Source organism: Xiphophorus maculatus, chromosome 5 (genome assembly GCF_002775205.1).
Source record: "Xiphophorus maculatus strain JP 163 A chromosome 5, X_maculatus-5.0-male, whole genome shotgun sequence".
Classification (NCBI taxonomy): Eukaryota; Metazoa; Chordata; class Actinopteri; order Cyprinodontiformes; family Poeciliidae; genus Xiphophorus; species Xiphophorus maculatus.
Genome location: NC_036447.1, coordinates 11,352,501 through 11,377,710, shown reverse-complemented (window position 1 = coordinate 11,377,710; position 25,210 = coordinate 11,352,501). Strand labels below are relative to the sequence as shown.

General features: G+C 37.8%; 1 protein-coding gene across 3 annotated transcripts; it reads right to left on the bottom strand.

Annotated features, from left to right (window-relative positions):
- Positions 1-22,636, bottom strand: LOC102237809 (mast/stem cell growth factor receptor kita-like). 3 transcript variants are annotated; one of them, XM_023334577.1, is made up of 21 exons: positions 22,396-22,636; positions 19,055-19,330; positions 18,683-18,967; positions 16,286-16,425; positions 15,472-15,640; positions 14,957-15,143; positions 14,758-14,873; positions 13,248-13,362; positions 12,232-12,419; positions 11,651-11,757; positions 9,564-9,690; positions 8,700-8,804; positions 8,504-8,614; positions 7,085-7,223; positions 6,919-6,986; positions 6,752-6,843; positions 5,376-5,498; positions 4,937-5,048; positions 4,600-4,699; positions 2,330-2,435; positions 1-2,235 (listed from the first exon to the last, which is right to left on the bottom strand). In XM_023334577.1, exons 1-21 carry the CDS (start codon positions 22,451-22,453, stop codon positions 2,092-2,094), a joined length of 2,868 nt encoding a protein of 955 aa, XP_023190345.1. In that variant the 5' UTR covers positions 22,454-22,636; the 3' UTR covers positions 1-2,091. The 3 variants fall into 3 exon arrangements, with proteins under 3 accessions (XP_023190345.1, XP_005809137.1, XP_023190343.1); XM_005809080.2 differs by having other exon boundaries at positions 6,919-6,983; XM_023334575.1 differs by having other exon boundaries at positions 6,752-6,983.
- Between the last annotated feature and the right edge of the window lie 2,574 nt (positions 22,637-25,210).

Below are 25,210 nucleotides of genomic sequence, written 5' to 3'. Positions count from 1 at the left end.
TTCTTTCAACCATCACAGGTGCTTTCTTTATTATTACAATTCAACCAACCGTATCAAAACTGCAATGATCTCAAAAACCAAACTGCAGAGGAAATGTCTGAGGAAATGCTTATTGTCTCAACACTAACAGTCAGGAGATAATACATCCAGTTTAACAAAAAAAAAATGTCTAAAGGCACATCTCTATTTTATTTACATTGCATACACATTTGACAACAGAAAGCACACAATCAAACCTAAATCCTCAGCCTTAGTAGCTTTGCTAAAGAAGTTATTTTGGATATACACACAATAATGAGTCAGTTAGTCACAGTATAAGAAGCTACAACACATTGATGGGAATCGGTGTTCACCTTGCTAAAGTATTCATACCTGTTGAACTGTCTCACATTTTGTCACTGTAGTGCAACTTAACCACATTTTATGTACAAGACAGGATTTTTTTTTAGGATATCATTGTGAAACGGAAGGTAAATGATACGTGGTTTCCAAGATTTTGTTAGATAAAATCTGAAAAGTGTGTGCAAGATATGGACATCCACTTAATCTAAAAAAAAGGCAGGGCAATGACAGCTTCAGTCAGAGAAGCAAATAGGAAGATCATAATGGCTCTAAAGTGAGTGAATCAGTCCACAGAAGTATTAGTATACTCTACAAATTTCTAATAAATTATTTCCAGTTTGCAACAAGGAAGGAGGTTTGGTCTTATGAGACCAAAACCAAACCTTCTGACCTATATGTGAAACCTTGTGTGCCACAAAACTAACACTTCAGAACACCCTTAACAAACAATCCGCACAGGGAGACTGTTGCAGTATTATGCTTTGGGAAAGCTTCTCATCAATACGGATAAGGAGCCTGGTTACTGTTGATGGATTTAGTTAAGCACAGCAATTCAGAAAGAAAACCTGTAAGGGATTGATTGCAAAAAATGTGAGAGTAGAACCTACATTTAATGTAGAATCCACAGGAGGACTTGAATATTTACTCTTCATCCAGTCTGACTCTAGGACTGAGAATGGGCACAAATTTTAGTCTGTACCAATTGAAGGTTGGTAGAGACAAAACTCAAAAAGACTTGCAGCTGTAACTGCAGTAAAAGGTGAGTTTACAATGTATTGACCCAGAGGACCTGAAAACAAATGCGCACCACACTTCTCAGCTTTAAATTTCTAAAGCGTTTTTTTTTTTTTAAACTCAACAGTATTTCCCTTTCACCTCTATCACATAAATGCCAATAAAGTTGACTAAGGTTTATGGTTACAACCTGAAAAAATGTGATAAAGTTCAAGGAGTAAAAATACTTTTGCGAGGCACTGTAACTTATGGCTTTAAATTACTTCCATTGAGGATCGTTGCTTTAACCCCACTTTTATGTTTTATGGCTCACTGTTTTCTCTGCAAGGTCAACATTTGCCTTATAGAGAAAGTATGTATGCAAAGGCCTATTAAAAAATAATCTCTCACAAATCCAGTGACAATGACCAGACAAATATGGATATTATGGCGAATATTTTTCATCAAGAGAACTTGAAGTCACCGTAGTGTCTTCACAATGATCCCTCAACAAGAATATCGGCCTAAGCGTAACTACTGGTTCTGTACAAAGTGAAACAAATCCCTCACAAAAACATCTCTAGTAGCCAGCAGTGTCTCATTTATTTAGTCAAACGTCATCCCTCCTTAGTTATATATGTACTTGTACTTTCAGTCAAAGTATCTTAAGATGTAATGTAAGGCTGAATGTGAGCCAGATTCCCCCCCAGTGCTTCTGGGTGATGATGCATCTGATGTTCTGTTAGTGCTGCCGTCTGCTTTATATAGACATGCACCTGAAATATCTACCACAACAATCAATACACCAATGGGAAGAATAATTAGAGGCTTATAGCCCAGTGAAGGCCTGTATATAAATATACAGTACTATGTGCATGAGTGTTTTGTGAGCTTCTGAGATGAAAGACTGCCAGCATTTAGGAGTTAGTTTGGAGGTTTTGTTGCTCAATGAACGTGTGTTTTTGTGGTATTAGTTCGACATGTGGTGTGTATGAGCTGTAGTTGTGGGTTTGTTTATACATGAGTGTGTGTGTGTCAGACGTAGTCCAGGAAGACGTCGACTGTGTTCTGCAGTAAAGGCTGGGTAGGAGCTGTGGTGCTACACACAGAGCTAAGCCTCCGCGATGGCGCCCTCTGCTGCTCACTAGCATTTGGAGTGTTGCTCAGAGTCAGGTATACCTGTGGGATTTCACAGATTTTGGTGATGATGATAAAAATAATAATGATTTCAGCAAAACACTTCTGAAATCAGCGTTGTTTCCTTGCTGCTTACGTTCTTGGTGTTTTCTGACAGCAGCAGCTCGGTTCTCTCCACCAGTTTTCTGAAGGAAGGTCTCTTCAGAGGGTCGTCGTTCCAGCAGGACAGCATCGTGTCGTACCTGCAGTTGAGAGTGTAATGGTGTACATTTAGTCTGCATTTAAACACAGATATGAATAAGCAAACAAAGATATGCTTATTCTAATATTTTGTCCTCTTACAGACACAAACCTTTATATAGTTTTATGGGATTTTAACACAAAATAGTATATAATTGTGAAGTGAAATAAAAATGACTCTAGTATTTCAAAATATTTTACAAATGAAATCTGTAACCATATTTTCTGGCTTTGCTTATCTAGTGCAAATTATGGATTTTGTAAGGCATTTATTTCAAAAATGCCCTTTTTCTTTCCACTCATCAAAAAAAGGCATTTTTGTGGAATCCATAGCTAAAAGCTATCCTGCCGACAGATTCTCCAACCTGAGCAGTGGACCTTTGACGCTCCTCCACAGACACCATCAGCCTCTTGGCTACCCCTTTGATTAGGTATTAGATTGACTATTAGCTCCCAATGGGTGCAAAATGAATTTGATTATTTTCTACAAGAGCTGGATATTTAATTTAATGCTAAATTTAATTCATAAGGATCAGCAAAATGTGCTCTAAATAGCAGATTTTGTTTTTCATATTTGTCTTATATATTATATATGTCTTGTATAATGCATGGCGCAAAACAATAAATTCAGTTTTCTATAGATGGAATAAATATTGGTAAATTATGATGAAACATTTCTTGTTAATAATAAGCTTTAATAAAACTTTATAAAAAGTGTTTATGCAGCACATGATAGATGGTCTTGCTCTAAATATTAGCTAAATATTAGCACCAACTTTTTGCCTATAGTCAGCCTGGATTAAGGATCATGGATAAACCATATATTCATTTAAAAAAATATATTTCTTTAACTTATTTTGTCTTTGACATACTTGACATTTCTTATGGTAAAATGGATTTGAATGATTTGAACACATGGATAACTGAAATATAAAACATCTCTTTATGATTACATCATAAGACTAATGAGATATAAAAATGTAAATGCGGTCGGATTAAGTAGAACTGTAAACATAATATTTGGAATAGACCAACAATAAACAGGAAATGCAGATGCTGAGTTGAAGCAGTGAGATGTTTCGTGTCCTGCTGTTGCCCAAATTACATTACAACCATTAGCTTTATGTAACAACCTCTTTGCATCTGTTTGCTGTGCTGCAGTCGCCTAATCCTCATCTGTTTTCTTATAAAAGGACTCATGTCATGGAACATCTCTGTGCACAGATTGCCTTTACAAAAGCTGTTATGCTAAATTTCTCTAGAGGAAGAGCAGGAGGCTCACCACGCTGTGAGCCACTTGTCCTAAAACCTTTGGGATTTAGACTTTGATGTGCTTTATCTTTGTCTTGATCAACCTCCATTTGACTCTTGTATATGCAGTTGAGCCCAGAAGATTTAGATTAGAAAGGATTTTTTTTTCAACTGAGGTGTGGCAAATTTTGGTGTAACTGCAGTTGATTTTATTGATTTTAGTCTTTGCCTAGATCACAACAATTCTTTCATTAGCCAATCACTAAGACTCCTTCAGTTTTCTGAACAGAATAACACAATTTAAAAGTCTAGTAACACTATTTAAGAACAAAATTCATCCTCATAGAAACATATGCCATTACAAACCTACCATTCCAGTCAGAAATGTGCATACACTCTTTCTTTTGTTTTTTCAGATACTTGGAAATGCAATAAACAACTTAAATGACTTAATAACCTGTACTAAGTGCACATTTCAATTTATTTCAATTTGTTTTTCAAATTAACGCACTCAAAAACATGGGTACATACCATATGTACATTTGCACATCAGTTGTATGGAAACAATAAAGTAAGCATAAAGTAATACATCTCTGTAATTGCAGTGACCTTAGCCCTATTTAAAATGTAATGATTATGCTTAGAGGTACAATCTGACCAGAAAACTGACACATTTAAGTAAAATCTCCCAATTCTGATAAGAAAAGTCTTCAAATATCTAGTTAGAATGACAATAGAAGGTCATTGAGATGTTAAGGGAGATAAATAGTTTTGGATTTGCAAAAAATCTCAAACTTAAACTAGTTCACCAAATTCTAATTTTAGAATTAGAATTTGGTGAACTAGATTATTGGAAAATAATCACCGACTGTTTGTCTTCCTTTGTGAATTCTCAGAAACTGATAAAATGCTTACATCTCGATAGGAGCGAACTCTGGCCTGCTCATCCTGCGGCCGTCTTGAATCATCTTGTAAAAGGCAGATCCCACCTGCATCCCTGGATACGGGCTATTTCCTGCAACACCAACACACACACACACATTCTCTGTATGATGCTACAATAAAACAAATACATAGATTCACTGTAGTCGGCCAGGGTTTAGTCATAATAATTGATTGCATTAGTGACTCTGCTAAGTGATGTTGATTAGGGAGTGTCATCCCAGACTCTAATGAGGCTCCAGCCAGCTCTGACTGATGACAATAATGGCTCCAACGTTATGAAAAAGTTGGAGAACTTTGGAAATGTTACCCAGAGAGAAGATTTCCCAGAGCAGGATGCCGTAGGACCACACGTCGCTCTCGAAGGTGTAGACGCAGTCGAAAATGCTCTCAGGAGACATCCACTTGACAGGCAGGCGAGCCTATAGAGAAGGAGCATTACCTTAAGGGATGCACTTTAAATGATCTCCAGCTTTTTAATTATGCATGTAATTCTTTTATGTGACGGAGCAAGCCCATAATGTCTGGTGATGTTTAGTGATTGATGACTAAGCATAAACGCATTGCAGCGGTCACACCTAAAACGTTTCATGGAGCTTTCCACGTGCAAAAAAAGGGAAGCCTGGGTGGCAGGATCTCGATGCGCAAACTGGAAACAAAATCCACTAGAAGGTCATTAGGATGACCTTCTAAGTCCCAAGAAGGGAAGAGTGATGGATGAAGGGAGGGAACAACTGAAAGGCACTCACGTTTCCCCGGAGTACATAACTGGAGTCAGTGGTGATGTCTCGGGCAAGGCCGAAGTCGCAGATCTTCGCCACCCTGCCATGAGTCAGCAGAACGTTTCTCGCCGCAAGATCCCTGTGGATACACTGCACACGAAAACAAACAAGAAGCTATTATTGACCTTGTAACCTGTTTCTGCATCAGTCACACAGGTGCAGATAAGTCCAAGCCTGTGAAGTTGTTTCAAAAATTAGAAAACAACAAAAAAATAGAAATAAATATTAGTAAAACATTTGGGATGCCTTAATGTTTCATAAAGTACAGTGTGATCATCAGGATAAATAGGCAAAAGAGCATAAAGTCAGTCAACAGAGCACAGGGCATTCTACGCCTGTGTAACTCTAAGAATAAGGAGAACTCTTGAACTTAGTAGCTGTTTAAACATTTAGCAGCAACAAGCTCCAACAGATGTCCAGCACATTCAGCATGTTTTTTTTGTAAGAGCATCAAGGACACCTTCCCTACATTTGAGAAAATATCTGGTTTGCAAACCTTTTTTCCAATGAAAATGTGGCAGATTCAACTTTCCAAAGAGTTACTGTTGTTGAATGAGGATCATGTGTTTTTTGTTTTTTTCAACAATCTGATTAGTACGTCTCATTTTCTTGTAGAGTGAGATATAGATGCTCATTGATTGGGGTTTTCATAGTAAAGCAAAACTACTGCTTTATTGATTATGGTCAACATAATGCAGCATTATAATGCAGCATAATGGTTATTGCTGTTTGAGTTGTTACACTAGAGTTGTTGGGCTAGACACATCAGTTATCACTTTTTCAGGTGATTTCTTTCCAGTTTAGGATTTCCGTTGGAAAGTTGAACAGTTTTGTTGTCTTTTTTATTAATTTGGTCTATTTCTGAAAAAATCTTTATGGAAATGTAAGAATATGTATCTTTAGTTAAAATGAAGAAATTTGTAGAACCAGGCCAAAAGTATTGACCATAAAGATGTGATTTTTGAGAAATATAACCTGATGAGTAAGAGATGCATGAATGTAGCAACTACACAGGGAACATACAAGCACTATAAGCTTTAATGTCATGGATTACTTTTCTGAGTCTGTTAAAAATCCCCCTGGACACAAGATTTTCCTGCACGGCTGGTCTATGTAAACAATAAACAACATGAGATGGTTGGTTTATTTATGTCCAATATAAGCCTAAGAATGAAAGCATCAGGGTTGTGTTTGTGAGTGTTGGTGCACCATCAGCTAACAGCAAGCTTTCTGCATGTATAATGGCAATAAGCTTTAACATGATTTATGTACTAGCTGCAGCACCTTTAAAATCTCTTCTGCAACTGCTCAATAAGTATGAACAGAGTGTGTTAAAGCCTTACATTCTTGGAGGTAATGTACTCCATTCCTTTGGCAACCTGGTAGGAAAAGCTGAGGAGGTCTTCAGCATCCAGAGAGAGCTCATCTATGTAATCTAAAATGAAGACTTCATAGTCAAGTTTCGTCAAACTTACTGTTAATTTCAAAGTGGATAAAAATGTAGACGTACCTGATTGAGAGGATCTTTCTTTCTCAGAGGGACGCATGGGGATGTATCCTGTACCAGTTGCATCCCTGCTACACACACACACACACACACACATACACACACATGTGTACTAAGCAGAATAACATTAATATTATAATCAAAGTGAACAATTTGCACAGATAAATACCTTGTCGGCTCAGACTGCTTGGAGACGTTGCGATAGTAACTATCCCCAACCTGGGAGTTTAGGAATGACTCTCTTTTCCTTCGAAGGAAGTTGAGCAGGTCGCCATAGCAACAGTACTCTGTGATCACCAAAATTGGGCCTGGCAGGATGCAGGGATAAAAAAAAAAACACAAAAAAAGCATTAAAGGAACAATAAAGATGAGACAAAAGCTGATGGTACTGCCTTTGTATTGCTGTTAGTCATTTTAATGATTACATTTGACAAGTGGTAGGACATGGGATGAGCTCATCGGGTTTTAGCAATAAATGTATTTCAAAGGCAAATATCTGTCAGCACATAATAACTTGTAATAAGGATCTTTGCATGTCTTGAAGGCATCCTTCAAGTTTTTAATGTGTCCATAACGATAACAGCTCCCATCCTCTTTGTTAGAAACCAATAAAAATGGTCCATCACAGTCAATACTGAATGGTGGACAGGTAAATGACATTGATCAATGGTAAATTAGTGACAAGCTGATCTGCAGCATGTCCTTTTATCGGAGCTGGGTGGTATCTGATTTAAGACAGATATATTGAGCAGTCAGCAGGTGAGCAGACAACCACATAAAGTTTGTTTTTAGTCATTAAAGACAATCTTCCAAACAACAAAAACTACCACTAGGGACCACATATCTTCATTTTCTAGTGCCAGGTGAGTCACAAATCTGATAATCCTACTAGAAATAGAAATAAATATCTCACAAGCCATAAAACTTTTATTTTCTGAGCATTTTCAATGTGTTTGGAAGCATAGTTATGTTTACTTGACGTAGATTCCTGTTAATTTCAGTATTCAGTATTTTATATAATTTTCCCTAATCCTTGCACTTTTCTTGTGGTATTTTTTTATTCTCCTCCTGTTTCGTGCTTGCTGTGTTCTTCAGCCTCCTCATTTTACTGTTGATTCACATTCATTAGACTTACCTATTCCTGGTTCCAGTACTCACTCATCCCTTTATTTATGCTAGCCTGCTTTCAGCCTTCGTCACATTCTCCTGTTACCCTATTCCTGTCAATGAATTTAGTATTTTTCTATTTGGTATCTTTAAATGTGCCATCTTGGATTTTGGAGGTCCAGTATTCGTTATTGTTTTATATCTGAGGTGTCCAAGTAAAGTCCTCAAGTTTTATTTGCATCCCTGCTCTAAATCACCTTCATCAAATGAATGGCGCATCATCTGCAGAGCTGAATGACTGCTGGGGAGGAAATTCAGCTATTTGATATAAATGTGTTTTAAGTTCAAATACCCCAAAGAAAATTAACACAAACAGAGCAGTTTGAGCATATTTAGTCCAAATTTTAAAAACAACTGAAGTAAGTTTGAGTGAAAATCTGCGACATGTCCTACTTGATGACAGATTACAGTAGTCTCTCACCTCCAACAGTGCAGGCTCCCAGCAGGTTCACGATGTTCACATGGTTTCCAAGATAACTAAGAACCTTCAGCTCAGACATCAGTGCTTCCTTTTCCGTGGAATGAGCATTAGCTATGAAAACATAAGTAAATGTATTTCTGTATGATGTTACACAAGTCATGAAGACACACAAGAGGGAGCAAACCAAGAAACTTACGTTTCAACATTTTAACAGCAACAGTTGTGACAGTATCGGCAGAGCAAAGTCCATATGCAGTGGCCCTGACCACCTTTCCAAAAGCCCCAGAGCCCAGAGTTTTACCTTGAAGAACAAAACAGTAGCAGCATTTTAATTTCTCGATTTTTAAACTAAGATTCAGTCGGTCGTCTGGTGTTACTATGTTACTCGCAGTAGATTTTTTTGTTTTTATTTAGTATAAATCCAGATTAGTTGGTACTGGAGGCTAATGCTAACAGCTACTTTGAGATGCCAAGACTATAGCTGACATTATAATGGTTTAAGTGAAAACAATTCTTTTATTACTATTTTTATGATAATTTCTTTGGGGGAAAAAACTTTACAAGTTCCATCTTGTGTGAAATCTGATGATCATTGGTGGTGCACCGCCTCCTACCTCCATTTCCCACACAAATAATCCCCAGCAAATCACGAGTTCAAATCATTCATCAAATTTATATACCGTAAAGAAAACTAATGAGTTAATTCCCACTTCTAGCAAACATTGGGTGTGTTATCATGACATGCACCAGGACAGGACTGATTACCGGACTCCAACCTTGGCTAGTTCTAAGAAATACAACTAACTAAGTTCTACTAAATAGAACTGCTCTGATGCTTCTTGGAGCATCAGCCAGCAACAATAAGAGCATCTTGGTGCACATCCGATGGCCCCAATAGGAGTTGCCGTCAAATATCTAGGGCCACCTAATCTGGACTTTCATTCACATGGTTTTAACTGCTTTTAACCTCTGAACAAAACCTCACTTTGTTCAGAAAATCCTGAATGATTGTGCCTTTAAATGATGGCACAATCATACAAAATGAAGAATGCTGTCATACCAAAGCGAAGCTTCTGTCGAGGAAACTCCCACTTCAGGTCATATGGCAGCTGGAGGGGGTCGATGTAGATGTAGTTGTTTCCATTAATGCTCTCAATGACCTTCCACTGAATCTGGAACTTTGGTTTCTGTGGAAGTTTGGGAAAAAGAGACTTACACTGAGAGGAACTGGCACCGCCTACTCATCATTATTGGATTATTTCGCAGCCTTCCTATTAAGTAATTCTGTGGCTATCACTCATACGTTTGTGCTACTTCCATCATTCTTTTCTCAAAATCCTGAATGATCAAAGCTCTGTATTTGACAGCTTGTGTCTAGACTTCACCCTCAGGATCCTGCTGCAGATGCACACACTGGTATTCAAAGAGCCTGACTCATCTGAGCGCAGTAAAAGAATCGTGCTCAGGGAGGTGAATTAATGGCTCAAGGCGTCATCACCGTGTAATGAAATCCTTTTAACTGCACAGTGTGTGCACTCCAAAAGGCTGATTGACTCTGTTCAAATTCATTAGCACACATTCATGCTGATTAAAATAACACGCTTTTCCTCTTCTGTGCAGAATTTTGTCACCAAATGCAGAAAGACTGATGCCTGTAACTTTAACACGCTCTGCGCAGCACGGAGGCAGACCTTATTAGTAAATGAGAACAGGCTCTTTGCCAACAGCTTTTGAAGCCGTTTACTTTTCAATGATGGAAACTGTACATCAGTCCTGCTCAATGGAGTTAATGAAACAAGGGTGTCTATAAACTGATTTGTAGCTTTGTACAGGATTAATAGCACAGATGGGAAATTTATGATTCATATCATAGAGTTACAGTTGCAATTGTATTATCGTAGGCACAGTCAAGGTAACAAGAAATCACACCCTTCTTCAATTTGAAGACTTTACATATTAAGCTTCAATAAGATTAATTCTTTTCTGAGCAAAAGAGCTCAGAAAATCCTTTCAATTCAATCCTTTCAATTAGTGACTGTCTTGATGATCTGGACGAGTCTCTAGTCCATTATGGGACCAACACAAAGACACTTTAGACACACAACCATTCATGCACAAACTCGTGTCTAACAACGCTTCACAATCTCCAGTTCACTCTTAGCCTTACATTTTACACTAGACTACCTATTTATACAGAGGAGACCACTGTCAAATAATGGCTGCAATGTGCCAGAGTCATGTGGCTTGAAAACTGACCCCAGCTATAGCCCTTCTACTGGAGAGATGGTGTAAGGTTCTCCTGCTTTTCACAATTTCTCAGAGAATTGCAATTTCTGATTTAGGACCAGGAGTCTCACTGAAGTGAACGTCTGCAAGATCAGGAAACTTTTCGTTCAGAGACTTAGGTCTGTCAAGTGATTGAAACAGAATGCAACAATAATTTATTCATAGCAGTTTAGTGTTGCTTCAGTGATTAGCTGCATGTAAAGTGATGCTGTGCTACGTTGTTTTGTCAACAACAGTAAAATAATTTCTGGGTTCTATGTTGCCTATGTTGCTGTGTGACAGAGCAGCACCGACTATGAGGAGAGATGGACAGGCAAAGAGAGAGAGTCAATCTGTTTTCAGAGATGATTATCTAAAAAAAAAAGAGAGAGATTGGTCCCATAAAGAAACCACTGGAATTTAAAAGGGAATAACATTCAAACTGTGACGAAAAAGAAGTCCAAAGACTGCAAAAACCTCTTTGTTAATTGCACATTTGAAAAAAAACACATCTTTAAAAGAATGTGCCTTAACACACGATTTATTAGCATTGCACAATACTAGCAACTTTTCTGAATACAACTTTTCTGTTACCTCTGATGGTGAACAATATTCAAGACTAGAAAACTGCCCAAATTTCTACCTGGTCATGTTCAGTTCGATCGAAGCAGCAAAGGACAAACTTTGCAGTGTGCCGTTTTTAAACACTGCATGTGTAGTTTGGCTTTATTTTTGCACTACATTGACACGTTGTTATATGTGATATGTTTTTGCTCATCTAGATTTTATTTGCCTGACTTTCAGACCCGAAGAGAAAAAGTAAAACCCTTGAATTGGCAAAGGGCGCACTTACCAGTTCAGCATACTTATTTTTGCACTCACCTGCATATACTTATAGACAAGCACCACTAGAATGACGCTGAGGAAGACGCCAGTAGCCAACATGCCAGTTAGGAGAGGTGTGAAGAGTTTATGGGGGACAATGCGTTCTGTGAAATTAACACACCCACACAAAACAAAATTAGAAATCCCAAGGATAAACAAAATGGCAACTAAAATCATTTACAGTATCAGTGAATTTTATCAGCTGCTCCTTTACCCTCACACACATACACACCCACACGCACACGCCCACTCATCTTCCTCATCCTCCTCAGTAACGGCAGACAGCTGCAGCAGTGGTGTTTGTGTGAGAGGGATTAGTAAATCTACAACACATAATCCCAGCCTGCAGAGTCAGCATACAGTAATCTTATTCAATCCGTACCCAGTAACCACACACCTGGCCTCTGCAAACACAGGGTCAATGGGTTGATGTGCTTGTGATGTAAACAATGTTCTTGCAGCATAGCCCAGAATGTAACCCCCCCCACAATTGACCTCTGCCCCCTTTATGCAGCGCTGTTTCTACTGTCTCCGCCCTGTCTGGGTTCAGACGGTATGAGGAGTGTGAAATGTGTTACCTCTGATGGTGAACAGAGTGTAGGCTTCCTCTCCCTGCATGGAAGCCACACATTCCAGAGTGTGGTACTGAGCGTGCTCGTTGCTGACGTTCAGGCGGCTCTCCACCTCACTCCTGCCAAACGTTGACTCTGACAGTACAGTGACCTCTGGGGTCTCCCATTGGGTGGCATTGGGTAGGTTGGAGCACCTAGTGACAGCAGGAAAATTCTGAAAATATTTACCTAACTTGATATTTAACTTCACATTTCTAAAAATAAACCACTTTTTGGCATTGTGTTATTTGTGTGTAGGCATGTGTGCCTGGTTTGGCTACTTGTGTGTGTTCTGTTGGCCTAAAAAGGTGTTAATCATCTCGTCCAGCTTCCTTGAGCATTTTCTTCTTTTAGATGAATGGTTACAGAAGTGAATAGTGAGCTATTTTTTATTTTATCACAAGTGATCTGTGTAAAATCACTAAGAGAGCAGTAAGGGCAAAAACATATTTAAAACATCTTTAGATGCAGTTTTTCTACTGCAGGAAGAAATAATCAGTAGATTATCAGTAGATTATTTCTTCCTGTATTTCTTCCTGTCTTCCTGTATTTCATGCATAATTAAATTATACATGAAATGTAAGCAACTTTAAATATGTATCGTCATAGTTCACTAAAAATACTTAACTATAAAGAAAAATTTGTTTAAGTAGTTGTTTAAATCCATTAACTCATTGCCTTACCCAGTGAATTACCATAATAACTCTTTTATTACATATTAACTACTTTAGATGGACAATTATTACTGCTAACCTTTCTTTTGTCTATCATAATTAGGTCAGCAGAACACTAACTGAGAATCTCCAATATTACCACACAAAAAAGATGGCGGGACAGATGGCTATGAACCAACAAAGCAAAAATGTGACAAAGACTTGTGCCAGCTTGTCTTTCTTATTGTCATATCAGCTTAAATAATATAATAAGCACACAAAAAGGGATAATAATATGAATACTGAAATCCAGTATACATTTTGGCATACCTTGTGCGGGGCAGCTCACAGAAGTACCAGCTAATTTTAGGTACTGGATAACCGGCGGCAATGCAGCGGACCTGACCATCAACTGGCCCCTCCTGCGCAATGATAACAGGCTTACCTTGCAGTAGAAAAAGATAAACGACAGATGAGAGAAATGTTTATAAAACAAGAAAAATCTACTTGAGTAGATGAGTCATTTATAATACTGCACACAGCGAAATCTCAACTGAACTAAACACCAACCTAGCAATCTGTTATGAAGTGTTTTTTATGTTATGAAAAATTAGGAGATCTCACTTCAGAGGATTAGATGTGTGACAACCCTGAAATGATCCAACCCAGAGTTTCACAGTAAATACCAAAGTTTCCAAGCCCCACAAAAGTTTGTAAATACTGTAGTAATATCAGTTTTTCTTTATCAGTTTGCTTTTTTACCAAAAAAAAACTATCACCATTACTACAACTAAAGAAATCTATATGTACAGAGAGGACACTTTCATTAAGTTGAAATTCTAACTGGGAAAATATTCTCACCAATCCTTTCTTATAATCTATTAAAGCTGCTATTTAGCTGCATAACTTATGCCTGATATCGCAATAAATCTTTCATGCACTCACTGAGCCATCTCTGTTACCCGACATATTTAACTGGCGTTTAAACAAAGATGGGTAGAGTACCCAAAATTGTACTCAATTAAGACTAGTATTAGTTCACCATATTTTTACTCAAGTAAAAATAGAAAGTGACTGTACAAAAATGACTCAAGTATGTATAATATTAAATCAGAACACCTGATTTAATATTTAAAAATGATGTCATCATATAAATACAGACATAAAGGTACGTTCAAATTCTGCTACTTTAAAGATTAACAAAGAAAATAATACAAATAAATGATCTGATTGCAAAATAACAGATTCAGGCAGCACTTTTCCAAATCATAAAACAAAAACTTTGAAACCACTTACAGTCGGGAATGCAAACATACTATAATGCTAGAGCAGGGTGAAGTACATCCAGTGTCAAACAGTACAACAGGCTCAGCAGGTAGAAAATGAAAAAACTAAGTAGGCACAAAATACAGGCACACCTACACCTTAAGCTAATGTAGGACTTCTTTTTTGTGCACGAGGTTTGTTTTTCTATTTTTGTCATTCAATGAAGATACTCACAGTGGGTACAAATCCTTCCAGAAATAAAAGTAGCAATATAAAAGTACAGTGTAGTAAAACTGCTCCTAAAAGTACATTTTTCCCAGAGTTACTCAAGAACATGAACCTGCGTAAATGTAACTAGTTACTACCCACCTTTGCGCTTAAATAAATAATAATAAATAAGAAATTTAGTGTCACAAATAGCAGTCAGTGTGTTATTAAGCAGAGCAATTAGCATTCATGTCCTGGCTCAAAGGTAAATGAGTAGTCACCAACACTTTTATTTGCTTTACTGAGTTCTCAGAGTTGATCAATATAAGGAAACTTTGCCCAAATGTGATGATTGTGTTTTACTCACTTTTGACGTATACGTGAAATGAGCGGTCAATGGATGCGTCTCCATTACTGACTGAGAACGTGTAGACCCCGCCCTCAGAGCTGAGGACCCTCACCAGTCTCAGCTCACTGGTGAAACTGATGGGAACATAAACAGACTTAAATGTTTGTCCTCAGACAGATAAACCCTGCAGCATTGTTGCGATCTGAATGCCGTGCACCTGTATTTCTGGCGGTGGACAGTGATGACATGCTCTGTCGTGTTGAGGAGGTGCTCCTTGTTGTACGACCAGAAGATGGAGCGTGGTGCAGGATAGGCCTTAAATTCCACCCTGAGCGTCAGGCTCTCCCCTTCTTTGACGTCTTGGATTGGACTATGACTTCCTAAAGCTGTAATGAACCCCTGATCTGAAGAACAAAGATATATAGTTTTGTTGGTAGAGTTGGTACTTTGCAGCGTGTTTGAGTCATCTTTCTGTTGGTTGAGTCATGTCTTGAATAAACAATCACAGTGTAGTGTTGTAATGTAATTTGAGTAGTGATGAATGCTCCCCTGAAGTACTGACTGTAAATTTACGTAATAAGAAAATAAAATATGTCATTTTGGGGTGAATAATATGCTATTTTATCTGGGGCTTTTCTTCCCCTCAGATTCCAGTTTTGTTTGACATGGTTCTTTCATAAACTTAATGATTCAGAGAACTTATACACCCAACAAACCAACTTTAAGACTTACCAAGAATATCCAGCTCCATTGCTGTGTTACTGTGACCTTTCTCATTGTGGGCGTGGCAGCGGTAAATTCCAGAATCTAATTGGCTGACAGTTGCTATGGAGAGCGTGCTTGAACGTAAATAGCCCCGGGAGCTGGGCAGGATGTGTGAGATCTGGGACTTCACAGGATTCTGTAAATTATTAGCATCAAACATACCACATCATTGTATTTTACATGCAACTTAACCTCATGAGTAATAGTTATTTAAATTATAAACGTTTTAACGCCATTTAACTTAACCAATCAGAAGTTGTGTCTTTAGATCATTTGCAGTCGTTTTCTAGTTTATTGCAAAACTAAACTTTTTGAAGTTAATAGATAATGTTATTTGTAACAGTTACCAAATTAAAGCCTCAGGTTTGTCAATTTAATTTGGTTTAGTTAAAAAAGTACATAAAATCTAGGCAAAACAATTTATAAGAAAAAAAATATTTCAAAGCTTGGTTCAAATCACAGTAGTGAACTTATTACTTCTCTGCATCTGAGACTTAAACTTCTGTCTTATGTTAGTCCCTACCTACAGGTACAATTCACAGAGATTGCACATATCACACTCAGTTTGTGGAGATAGTCTTGTTTTATGCTGTGAAAGTATAAAGCAAGTATTTATTTTTAAATGTATTTTTTAACTGTTTCCATGTGGCAGACCTTTAAATGTTTGTACATGTACACATTAGTAATAAGTGGGAAAAAAACTAAGAGTTGAGTTTTTAGCAGCCAGGAAAAAGACACCCTTCTCAAATAACTTTGTATAAATACTCAGCATTAATCTTACTGCTGCTGAAGGGAAGTCCCAAGTAAGACTGAATTCTGAGTTGATATTGGTGGAGTTGCAGGTAAGCTCAAATGCCTCGCCTGTCTTCAGGATGACCGTGTCTTTGTGGGACAGGCTGACCTCTGGCCGCAACTCTGGCACTGGGACACAAAGACAGCAACATCATAACTGTGTATGAAGTGAGGTCAAGCAAACAAGCACAGTGCAAACACACTTTTCCAGATGTTTTCATTTATAATTCCAGTTGCATGATAACTGAGGCTTTTTGAATATGTTCTAGTATTTTAATATCTGTATCAAAGAGAATTAGCTGTACAACTACCATTAATATTTGCATATTTCATCCCCACGCACTCTCTTCATGAAAAGCATGGTGAATGAGTATCACACACCCAAAATAAACGGACCTCAGAGGCTGTGTGACCAGTTTGTACTCACATGACAGCACACAAAAAGCTCAGTGTGTGTGAGTATGCAAACGGTTGTTTTTCCATAAATGGCATGATTCACTTCTATAGTCAACTGCCGTAGGAGCTCAGATCGCTGTGTTGCTTTTCTGCTTGTTTTGCACTAATTCTGTTTAACCCAAACCCAACCTTCACACACAGCTCTGTTTAAATCCCTGGGCTCCTCCTTCCCACACGCATCATCTACCCTTCCCTATCAGTCCCCAAGCCTCCTCCCTGTCACCATGTAGACACGGTCCTCTGAGAGGAGAGAGAGTGTGTGATGCAGAACCGAGGATGAGAGGACAATCAGTTTCAGCTTTAATCTTTTGACTAATTAATAAACTCTTAAGGCTTTTAAGGTTGATTTAAGTTAAGCTTGAGTTTATATAAATTGTAGTTTCAATCTAGGCATGTTTTTATGCATTACCATTAGAATCACTTCAAAATCCAGCATCTGACTTTATAATTACTTAAGCGACTTACATTATAGGTTTTTGCATCCATGTATTACCATTAATCTTATATGTATGTTTTTAAAAAAATAATAATTTCATGTTTTAATTCAATATTAGGATAAATCCAGGTCACCAGTCAGACGGGACCAAAATTAAACTTTTTGGCCAACGTGCAAAATACTGTGCGAGAAAACTACCTCTGGGTAGAGAGAAGCTCACACAGAAAAACTTTACAGCATTTAACGTTTTGATCCTAAACATCTTATCAACAGCAATGCATACCCACACAAGGACATAATACATTAGGGTTATTTAAGTCCAAGTGATACCAGGAGGTTGTCACCTGGGGTTATTTTGTTTGGCAGTACAATAGTTAACGTCATGGACCTGTAAAAATACAAACTTTCTTGTTATTCTATTAGTTATTACTTTTGTTATTTAACAAATAATGCAAACATATATACTCTCAAATTCATGATACTATTACTACTAAATTATTTACAAAATGTGTTTTATGTAGTTAAATGTAATACATATTTTTGTTATGAATGTTATATTGTTGATGAAGATGTTTTAGAAATAGTTTAGTCTTTATTTTTTAAATAATTTGTTCATAACCCCTTGTCTGCTTTACGTTCTAACATGCCTGATGGTAAATTATCTCAGTTTACCTCTTTAAAATGTGCCAATGCTGAATTACGCAGATAGAACTGGTATGTCCTGCTATTCTAGTTTTTAAAGGTCTTTCAGTTTTTCACAAATTTGCAAAACCAAAAGGAAATGTTATGATATTGATAACATCTTTGCTGGAACAACCAACAATTCATCTTCTCTGTGTGAGGGGATGTGCATATCCGGCACATTTGGAAGTTAAAACTGGTCCACCGCATCACTAATTTCCTCGTAGTGGATTTAAAAATATTAAGACTTCTCTCCAGAGTCTCTGATTGAGAATCTGTAGAAGGATTTTCTCAGACATCTGAGCCAAGACAGTTTGATAGTAAAATTTATATTTGAAAAAGCAAATAAAATATTGCATTTTGGCAAAGCCCTTCAACCTCTGCTGCTCTCCACGCTACAAAACCTGCATAAATGTCATCAGGAGCATCATGTGGTGTAGAAAGGCAGTCTTTCAGGAATGCTCACATTAATGGTGATCTTGAAAATATTCCATTTGCTAAAAGGAAAAGCTTGGACTTTAAAAAGAAGCAGATACTCCAATAAAAAAGAAGCAGATGCTAGTATATTGTGTCTCTTCGTGAGTGGAAAAGCATTTGAAATACACAGTAAATCTTGCTTTCCCCAAAAATAGCTTCCTTACCAACATGATATACACAGAGCCCTCAGTCTGTTTCTTTCTCTCCGTCCTAACTTCATTAACACCCATGAGACAAATCTAGTGAAGCTATGCCAGCTGGAATGCTAATGCGGAGCCCTTAAGGCAACATGAACCGCATGTTACTCTTCTGTTTTACTTCATGTTTCCTACTCACCAGGTCGAACATCAACGCTGTATGAGACAGACATGACTCTGTTTCCGCCGAGTTGTCCCACACATCTGTAGCAGCCCTTAATTTCCTCCCTAGCATTGCGGATGATGATGCCTCGCTGCAGATTCCCACTGTAAACCATTCCTGAAGGCAAAGGTCGTCCATCGCAGGTTTCCAAAGACAGGTTGGCGACCTCAGGGTCAGTCACGAGACACGGGATGATGCAGTCCTCACCAGCCCGAACCAGAATACTGCTCATCATGGTGTGCTGGAAAGCACTGCCAGGGTCTGGGGACATTAATTAGATTTAAAATCCTTCTATAAAAAGAGGCAGATGAGCGATCAAGAAAATCTGCTTATATCTCGAGTACCCACCTTTAACGTAAACGAAGATTGAGCTGTTCTCCAGGGTGTTGTTGTTGACACACACATACCAACCCATCTGTTGGGCCTGGACCCCCGACAAGCTGAGGGAAGCTACCTTGCCCTCCTCGACCTCTCCCTCAAGCTTGCGGTTCTTCTCCCTTTGCCACCTTAACAGGAATGGGGCTCCGGACGCTGTGGTGTTGTCATGGCAACGCAGTTGCAGCTTCCCCTTCTTGGGAACCACTATGTGAGGCTCGCTGGGGTAGATGACAGGTTTGCTCCACGCTAAAACAGAGAAGCAGAGAATACAGGTGATGAATCAACTTAAGGATAAATCAGGAGGATCTTCTTAACAGATAGTAATTCAGATTGTTTAGTTGATTACAAAGTGGATTGCAAAGGTATTAAACTATGTCTCATTTTGTCATCAGTGTGTTTCATTAAGATGTTATATGAGAGCGCAATGCAAAGCAGCACTTAATGATAAACTGAAACTTTTGCAAATAAAATCTGAAAAGTGTGCCATCAATTTGGACTAGCATCTCTGTTCATTCTGAAGAACAGTGATATCACAGTATGATGCTGCCACCACCATGTGTCTCCATGGGGATGATGTGTTCTCAGTTTTGACTAATCTTAGTTTACCTGCACATGTAGCACTTTACATGGCTGTTTAAAAGTTTGGTTTTAGTTCTCATTTGACCAGAGAAGTTTATTTATTAAGCGCTTTTTGCAATGTACCACAAAAATCAGCATTAATTATACAAAAAATAAAAACAATCAAGACATAAAAGCCTGGAGAAAAAAGAGCTGTGAGGTCATTTACACAATGATGGACTCTTTTCAGTAAGTAAATGATTTCTAGAGACAATTGATTGTAACAGGTTTTATTTAGTGTTACGTATTTATTTACCACCAACCACCACCTCCTCCGCCGTTATGTGTCATTTAATACTGGATTATGATGTCAAATCTCAATAACCTGCGAAAAACTAAGTTTTGATGTACTAATAAGACTTGAGAAGTTATAACAGAATCAGTGTTGGTATTTCTCCTTGGATGACACATCAAATTTTACTGCTGCTTTTCTTCCATTCGACAAACTAAATGATTCATGCACTGACCAGAGTGGAACAAAACCAAACCCAATGAAGGGGCTATAATGTGATAGTTAAATAGGATGTAATCCTTGGCACAATAAACGGGCTGCTTTTTAACCACCACAGCTCAAATAAGCAATCAATAATTATGAGCAATCCGACAACTGAGTAATCACGCACTAAGCCCGGGTGATCTCTCCAAGATACAGCCCAAACCAACATTTTTAGCTTCAGTCAAGCTCCCATCAGCAAGATTTTCACATGATAAGTATCATTTCAAGAGCAAGATTTTCATGTGACTGCGATGCCTCAGGGCTGGAGTGGAGCTCTGACGGAGCATCTGGATGCTCTCCCTCCAAAACATCAATAGACTATCTGTGTTTACACTGGCAGTGGGCGCATGTCCCCCGGCTGATTGGCTTGTTTGGGAAAATATGCCATTCCGGCTAAAGGTTTCTTGTAAAAACCTGAGGCTGTTCTGTTAGTCAACAAGTGTTTTGTTTCTTTGCTTTGCTTTTTTTTATTTATGGCAAAACAAAAAGATGAGGTAATGTTATTCCACATAGGGTGTTGGTCAATTTGCCTTTTCACCATTTTGTAACCACATTTCACCATCATTTTCATTTACAGCTAAATATTTTTATGAATTTTAAAAGGTGAGCCATGTTGAATATTAAAATTTCAACTATGATTTAATTTTTTGTACATTTTTATCCTGAAACTTTGTATTTCACTCTATTCATAATTATATTACACTGTTTGGACACAAACAGTGTATTATAACATATGCATGTACTGTATATGTAATGAAATGTAATAAGGACGCAACCAAATCAACTCTAAGTGCTTTTTAGCTTGTAGATAATGTTAATTAGAGCCGCTCCTTATGGTGTCGACTAGAAAAACATTTGAAATCATCAGTAGATGGCACCACTTCAGACACAAAACAAATAAAACTGGATAAGTACCAAACAGCAACAGGGCGAATATATTTGTATCTAGAGTCCGTGTCCTGTGGTAGATGATTACATGACGACACAAAAAGCATTGGAATAAACCAATAAAAATACAGAAGTATTTTTATTACTTCTGTAATAAAAACAAACATCAAACTGTTTGAATGCTGTTTGATGACCAGCATTCAAACAGACATAATAGACATAATAAAAATATATGACTCCCGCTCCCCCTTTGTGACGCGCTCTTATCGATTTATATCTGTGATTGTCCCATATAAATAGCCTAGGATTTATATAATTTCTTAATAAATTATATAATTTAGGATATAACTGCCAAACTGCAAACGTACGAAACAACCACCAGGCGAAAAGGGAGGCATCCAAAGAAACAATCAGGTTTTTGAAACTATGTGAAGACGCAATAAAGTTTTCTGAAATATGCACAGCTTATATTACTTGTAAGATATTTGTATGTCTTCCAAGTGATATATAAATATCTTATAAATAATCTTCTAAGTATTTACATGCTTCTAAGATCATGGAAGTGCCTTTAAGTATACATGATCTTCCATTCAAATGTTCATGTAAATGCTTGTAGGCATAACATGAACATTCATGTTCGATACTCAAATACCTAAATACAACAAAATTCAATAAGTTGCAAGCCGTTAAATAAGCTGGTACTAAATGGGTTGTCTACAGGTGTAAACAAGCAAAGAGATAAATTAACCCGGAGCTGAGTTGTCGATTACGTGGTACGTTCGTGTGCGCCCTTTTTGTTTGTTCTGCTCGTACAACCTAATCCGTGCCATTTAGGAAGGGACAGTCTAAATAATTCATGTTTTTTCTTCTTCTTTTTTTCAAGCAAGACACGCACGAACACACACCTGTTGCCGTTTTGGGGAGGCATTTACGTTAAAGCGTTATTTGCATACAGTGTCTACTAGTGAAGAGCAGTTTGAGGGAAAACACCGGGAACAAGCTCTCTTTGAACAATGTGCTCCTGCCTATGTAAACTCTCTTTTAGAGGAAAAATAAACAGCAGGTTGTTCTAAAATGTGCACAGCGCTGTTACAGTTTAATCGTGGACAGCGCAATCTCAAAAATAGAACCAGTGTTAGAAAGCAGAACACATACTTCGTTTTGGGAGCGAGGAGGTTTAGGGAAATATGCAAAATTGATAAACTGGACATTAAGTTAGCTATATATTCTATAAATGTGAAGAGACAATCAACATGGATATTACAGAATATATTGTATATCTAAACAATATTAAAAGTGTTTTTCTTACCTGTAATAGGCAGGAAGATGAAATATGAGGCACAAATAACCCAAGGGCACATCATCATTAGGCAGATTTTGCGTCTTTTTAAATTCTACTCCATGCGTTTCAAGCGCACAAATAACCATCCCGCGATGGCACAGCAGACTCCGTCCACAGGTACAACGATACAGAACAAGTCCATCCAGAGAAATAAGCGCACAGACGCGGTGATGTCCTCCTGCAGACTCCGAGTCTCTGCTGATGGAGCTCAAGCTGAGGCGTTTAAAGGCACAGTCTCCTCTGCTCCCTGCGCTGGATGGCTGCCACGCCTCCTTACACTCTAAAAACGCCTGGGTTCAAAATCAAGCAGTGTTTGGATCATGTGTAGACTCGTCCAGGCCTGGGTTGATTTAAAACAACAGTTGATTGTAACTTTGATCAGGCATGTTGAATTTGGTTTTCAAAAAAAAAAACTTATCCAAATGTGAAATGTTAAACATTAATGCCATCAAAGTATAGGCAGAAAATAAAAACTAATAAATTGAATTTCAGTCATGTAGCTGGTTAAAGTGAATGATTCATGACTTTAATCTTTGCAGAGTTCCAGATGGACTTTGGGTGGACTCCTTCGTAAACCAAAGAGAATCCACACATGAACAGGTAAAACATGCAAACACCAGTGGTGAACTGTACCTCTCACAATTAGACAGAAGCCCCATAAACCCACATCAAGATTGCTTTTTGTCTACCTAACGGCATGTACATGATGTCTATTACCAGCAGCAACTCTGTCTAATATGAAAGTCTTGAATAGGTCATCTAGAAAACCATGGACCAGAAGTGATTACGCTTCATCAAGTTGCTCCTCTAACCCATCAAATTTGGTCACAGTTTTGGTTTCAAAATAAAACAACAACATAAACCTGGCATTGGGGTTAAAGAAGTAACCCAGCAGTTTTTAGAGTGCATCTGTCCTGCACTGGCTGGACAGCAGCCAAGACTGTGAGTCGGTCATTTACCGGAAAAAAACAGCTTCTGTCCAAGTCAGCCCTTCTAACTTACACTGTCACTGCAGAAAAACGTATTTAAGAAATTTTCCTGTAAATAGAACTGCAGGGTTACATTCAGCAAGAACTGTTCCCTCAAACTAGCTGGCTGACAAATGTTCATCCCTAATGGAGTAGCAGTGTTGTTCTCTAGCAGCATCTCCTCACACTTCATGGGCCAGTGTTCACTGCATGTTGACACTTCTCACTTGTTGGCAGTGGAGTCTCACTGCAGCTCAGTGAGAGATGGCTCACAAATTCTCCTGATCAGCAATATACTGATCCAATTTTCAACTCATTTAACCAGTTCCTATAATGTAAAGGCGTGCAACAATTTGTAGATCAGTCATGTCTGAAAAATTGTCCAAAGTAGCATGGAGTCCTGAGCAGATATTTGATTTGGGGTCCCACTTTCAGTTAAGTTCGTCACCAACCAGCCTCCAGGAACAATATTTATTTTAAATTATCTGAGCTTGTTGTGCATATAACATCACTAAATTACATGGTTAGTGGCATATAAATTATTTTACTTAATCACAGAATGTGTTTTTAGCAAATGAAGACAAAATTCAGCTCTCAAAACATGGAAAACAGCTTCAATATTTGTTCTTTTTTGTTCCCCCTCAGGAATCTAACAAAGGTCAGGACAACTTCTGCTACGAACTTCTCTCCGATTACATCTGATTTCTTATTAACATAAACAACTTCTGCAGACCTAATCTAACATTAATAAGGATAAAATACAATAGATCTGTTATTTAAGTGATCAAAGTATTTTAGGTCAGTGATTTTGTGGCAGGTTGTTCCTCAAAGAGCTATGAAAGTTTTTTCGACAATTTAAAGAGCACTTCAGGAGTCCACCATAAGAGGACTAAAAAAACCTAAAACCAATATGCATTTCTAATTCTCTTTCTTCTAATGGGTTAACAAGCACAGGTTATTGCATAATTTACTTACATGACTGCCTGTCAGAGTGTGTGGTTAGCTTTGCCTCTCGCTTGTTTTTTGTACTTTGGCTCATGTTTCTCCTGTCTCTCTGGATACAATTATGAGACAGCACTAAAATAGTTGTGTTTGTTTCTACCACCCTACAGTCTTATCACAGCACATGATGACTGAGTAGGGCTTAAAAATAAACTAGCAGAGAACATTGCTTTCAGAAACATTTTTTATTATTATTTTGTGTTCTGTGTAATTGTTTTCCTTGGAGATAGTTGATACAAAAATCACTGTGAGCGCCAGAATGCGCAGCCAACAGGCTACCAGTGATCTTTGAACCACAGCTTGACATTCATTTTTCAGCTTTGTACTTATGTATGTTATGCCTAAATATTTTTTAATATCAAATTATGTTCCATCTATTTTTACATATGTAAATATATCAAAATTCAACCTGTATAAAGGGGAGTCCATTCCCCTGATTTGTACTTGCTATAATCTACAAAATGTATGCTGATGATGTGATGCTCGTCCTTAAAAATGCAAACTAATCTCTTTCAGTGTTAATGACACTGATTAATGTATTTTTTTTAACAATTTCAGACAATTCTATGAATCAAACTAAGTCAAAAGCGCTCTCCATCTCTGATCTTCATTTCAGTCAAACCATCCCTGATTGGCAAAACATCAATATTTCCACCATGCTGAAGAAGCTGACACAACTGAATTGAATCCCATAATCAAAATAGTAGAAGGCAAACTCCCTCTCACAATATTAAGAAAAGCGCTTGCAAAGAAAAAATGGTACTCCCTAAAATAAACTATATCTTGTTTATGATGCCAGTTAGTCTTGGTTC

Bases quoted from the DNA above. Each gene is read 5' to 3' on its own strand.
- LOC102237809 (XM_023334575.1), bottom strand. From the start codon at position 22,453: ATGATGATGTGCCCTTGGGTTATTTGTGCCTCATATTTCATCTTCCTG. The intron at 13,363-14,757 runs GTGAGTAAAACA...TTCTACTGCAAG, and splicing joins ATTTCACGTATACGTCAAAA to GTAAGCCTGTTATCATTGCG. The intron at 9,691-11,650 runs GTGAGTGCAAAA...AAACTTCCACAG, and splicing joins TTGTCTATAAGTATATGCAG to AAACCAAAGTTCCAGATTCA.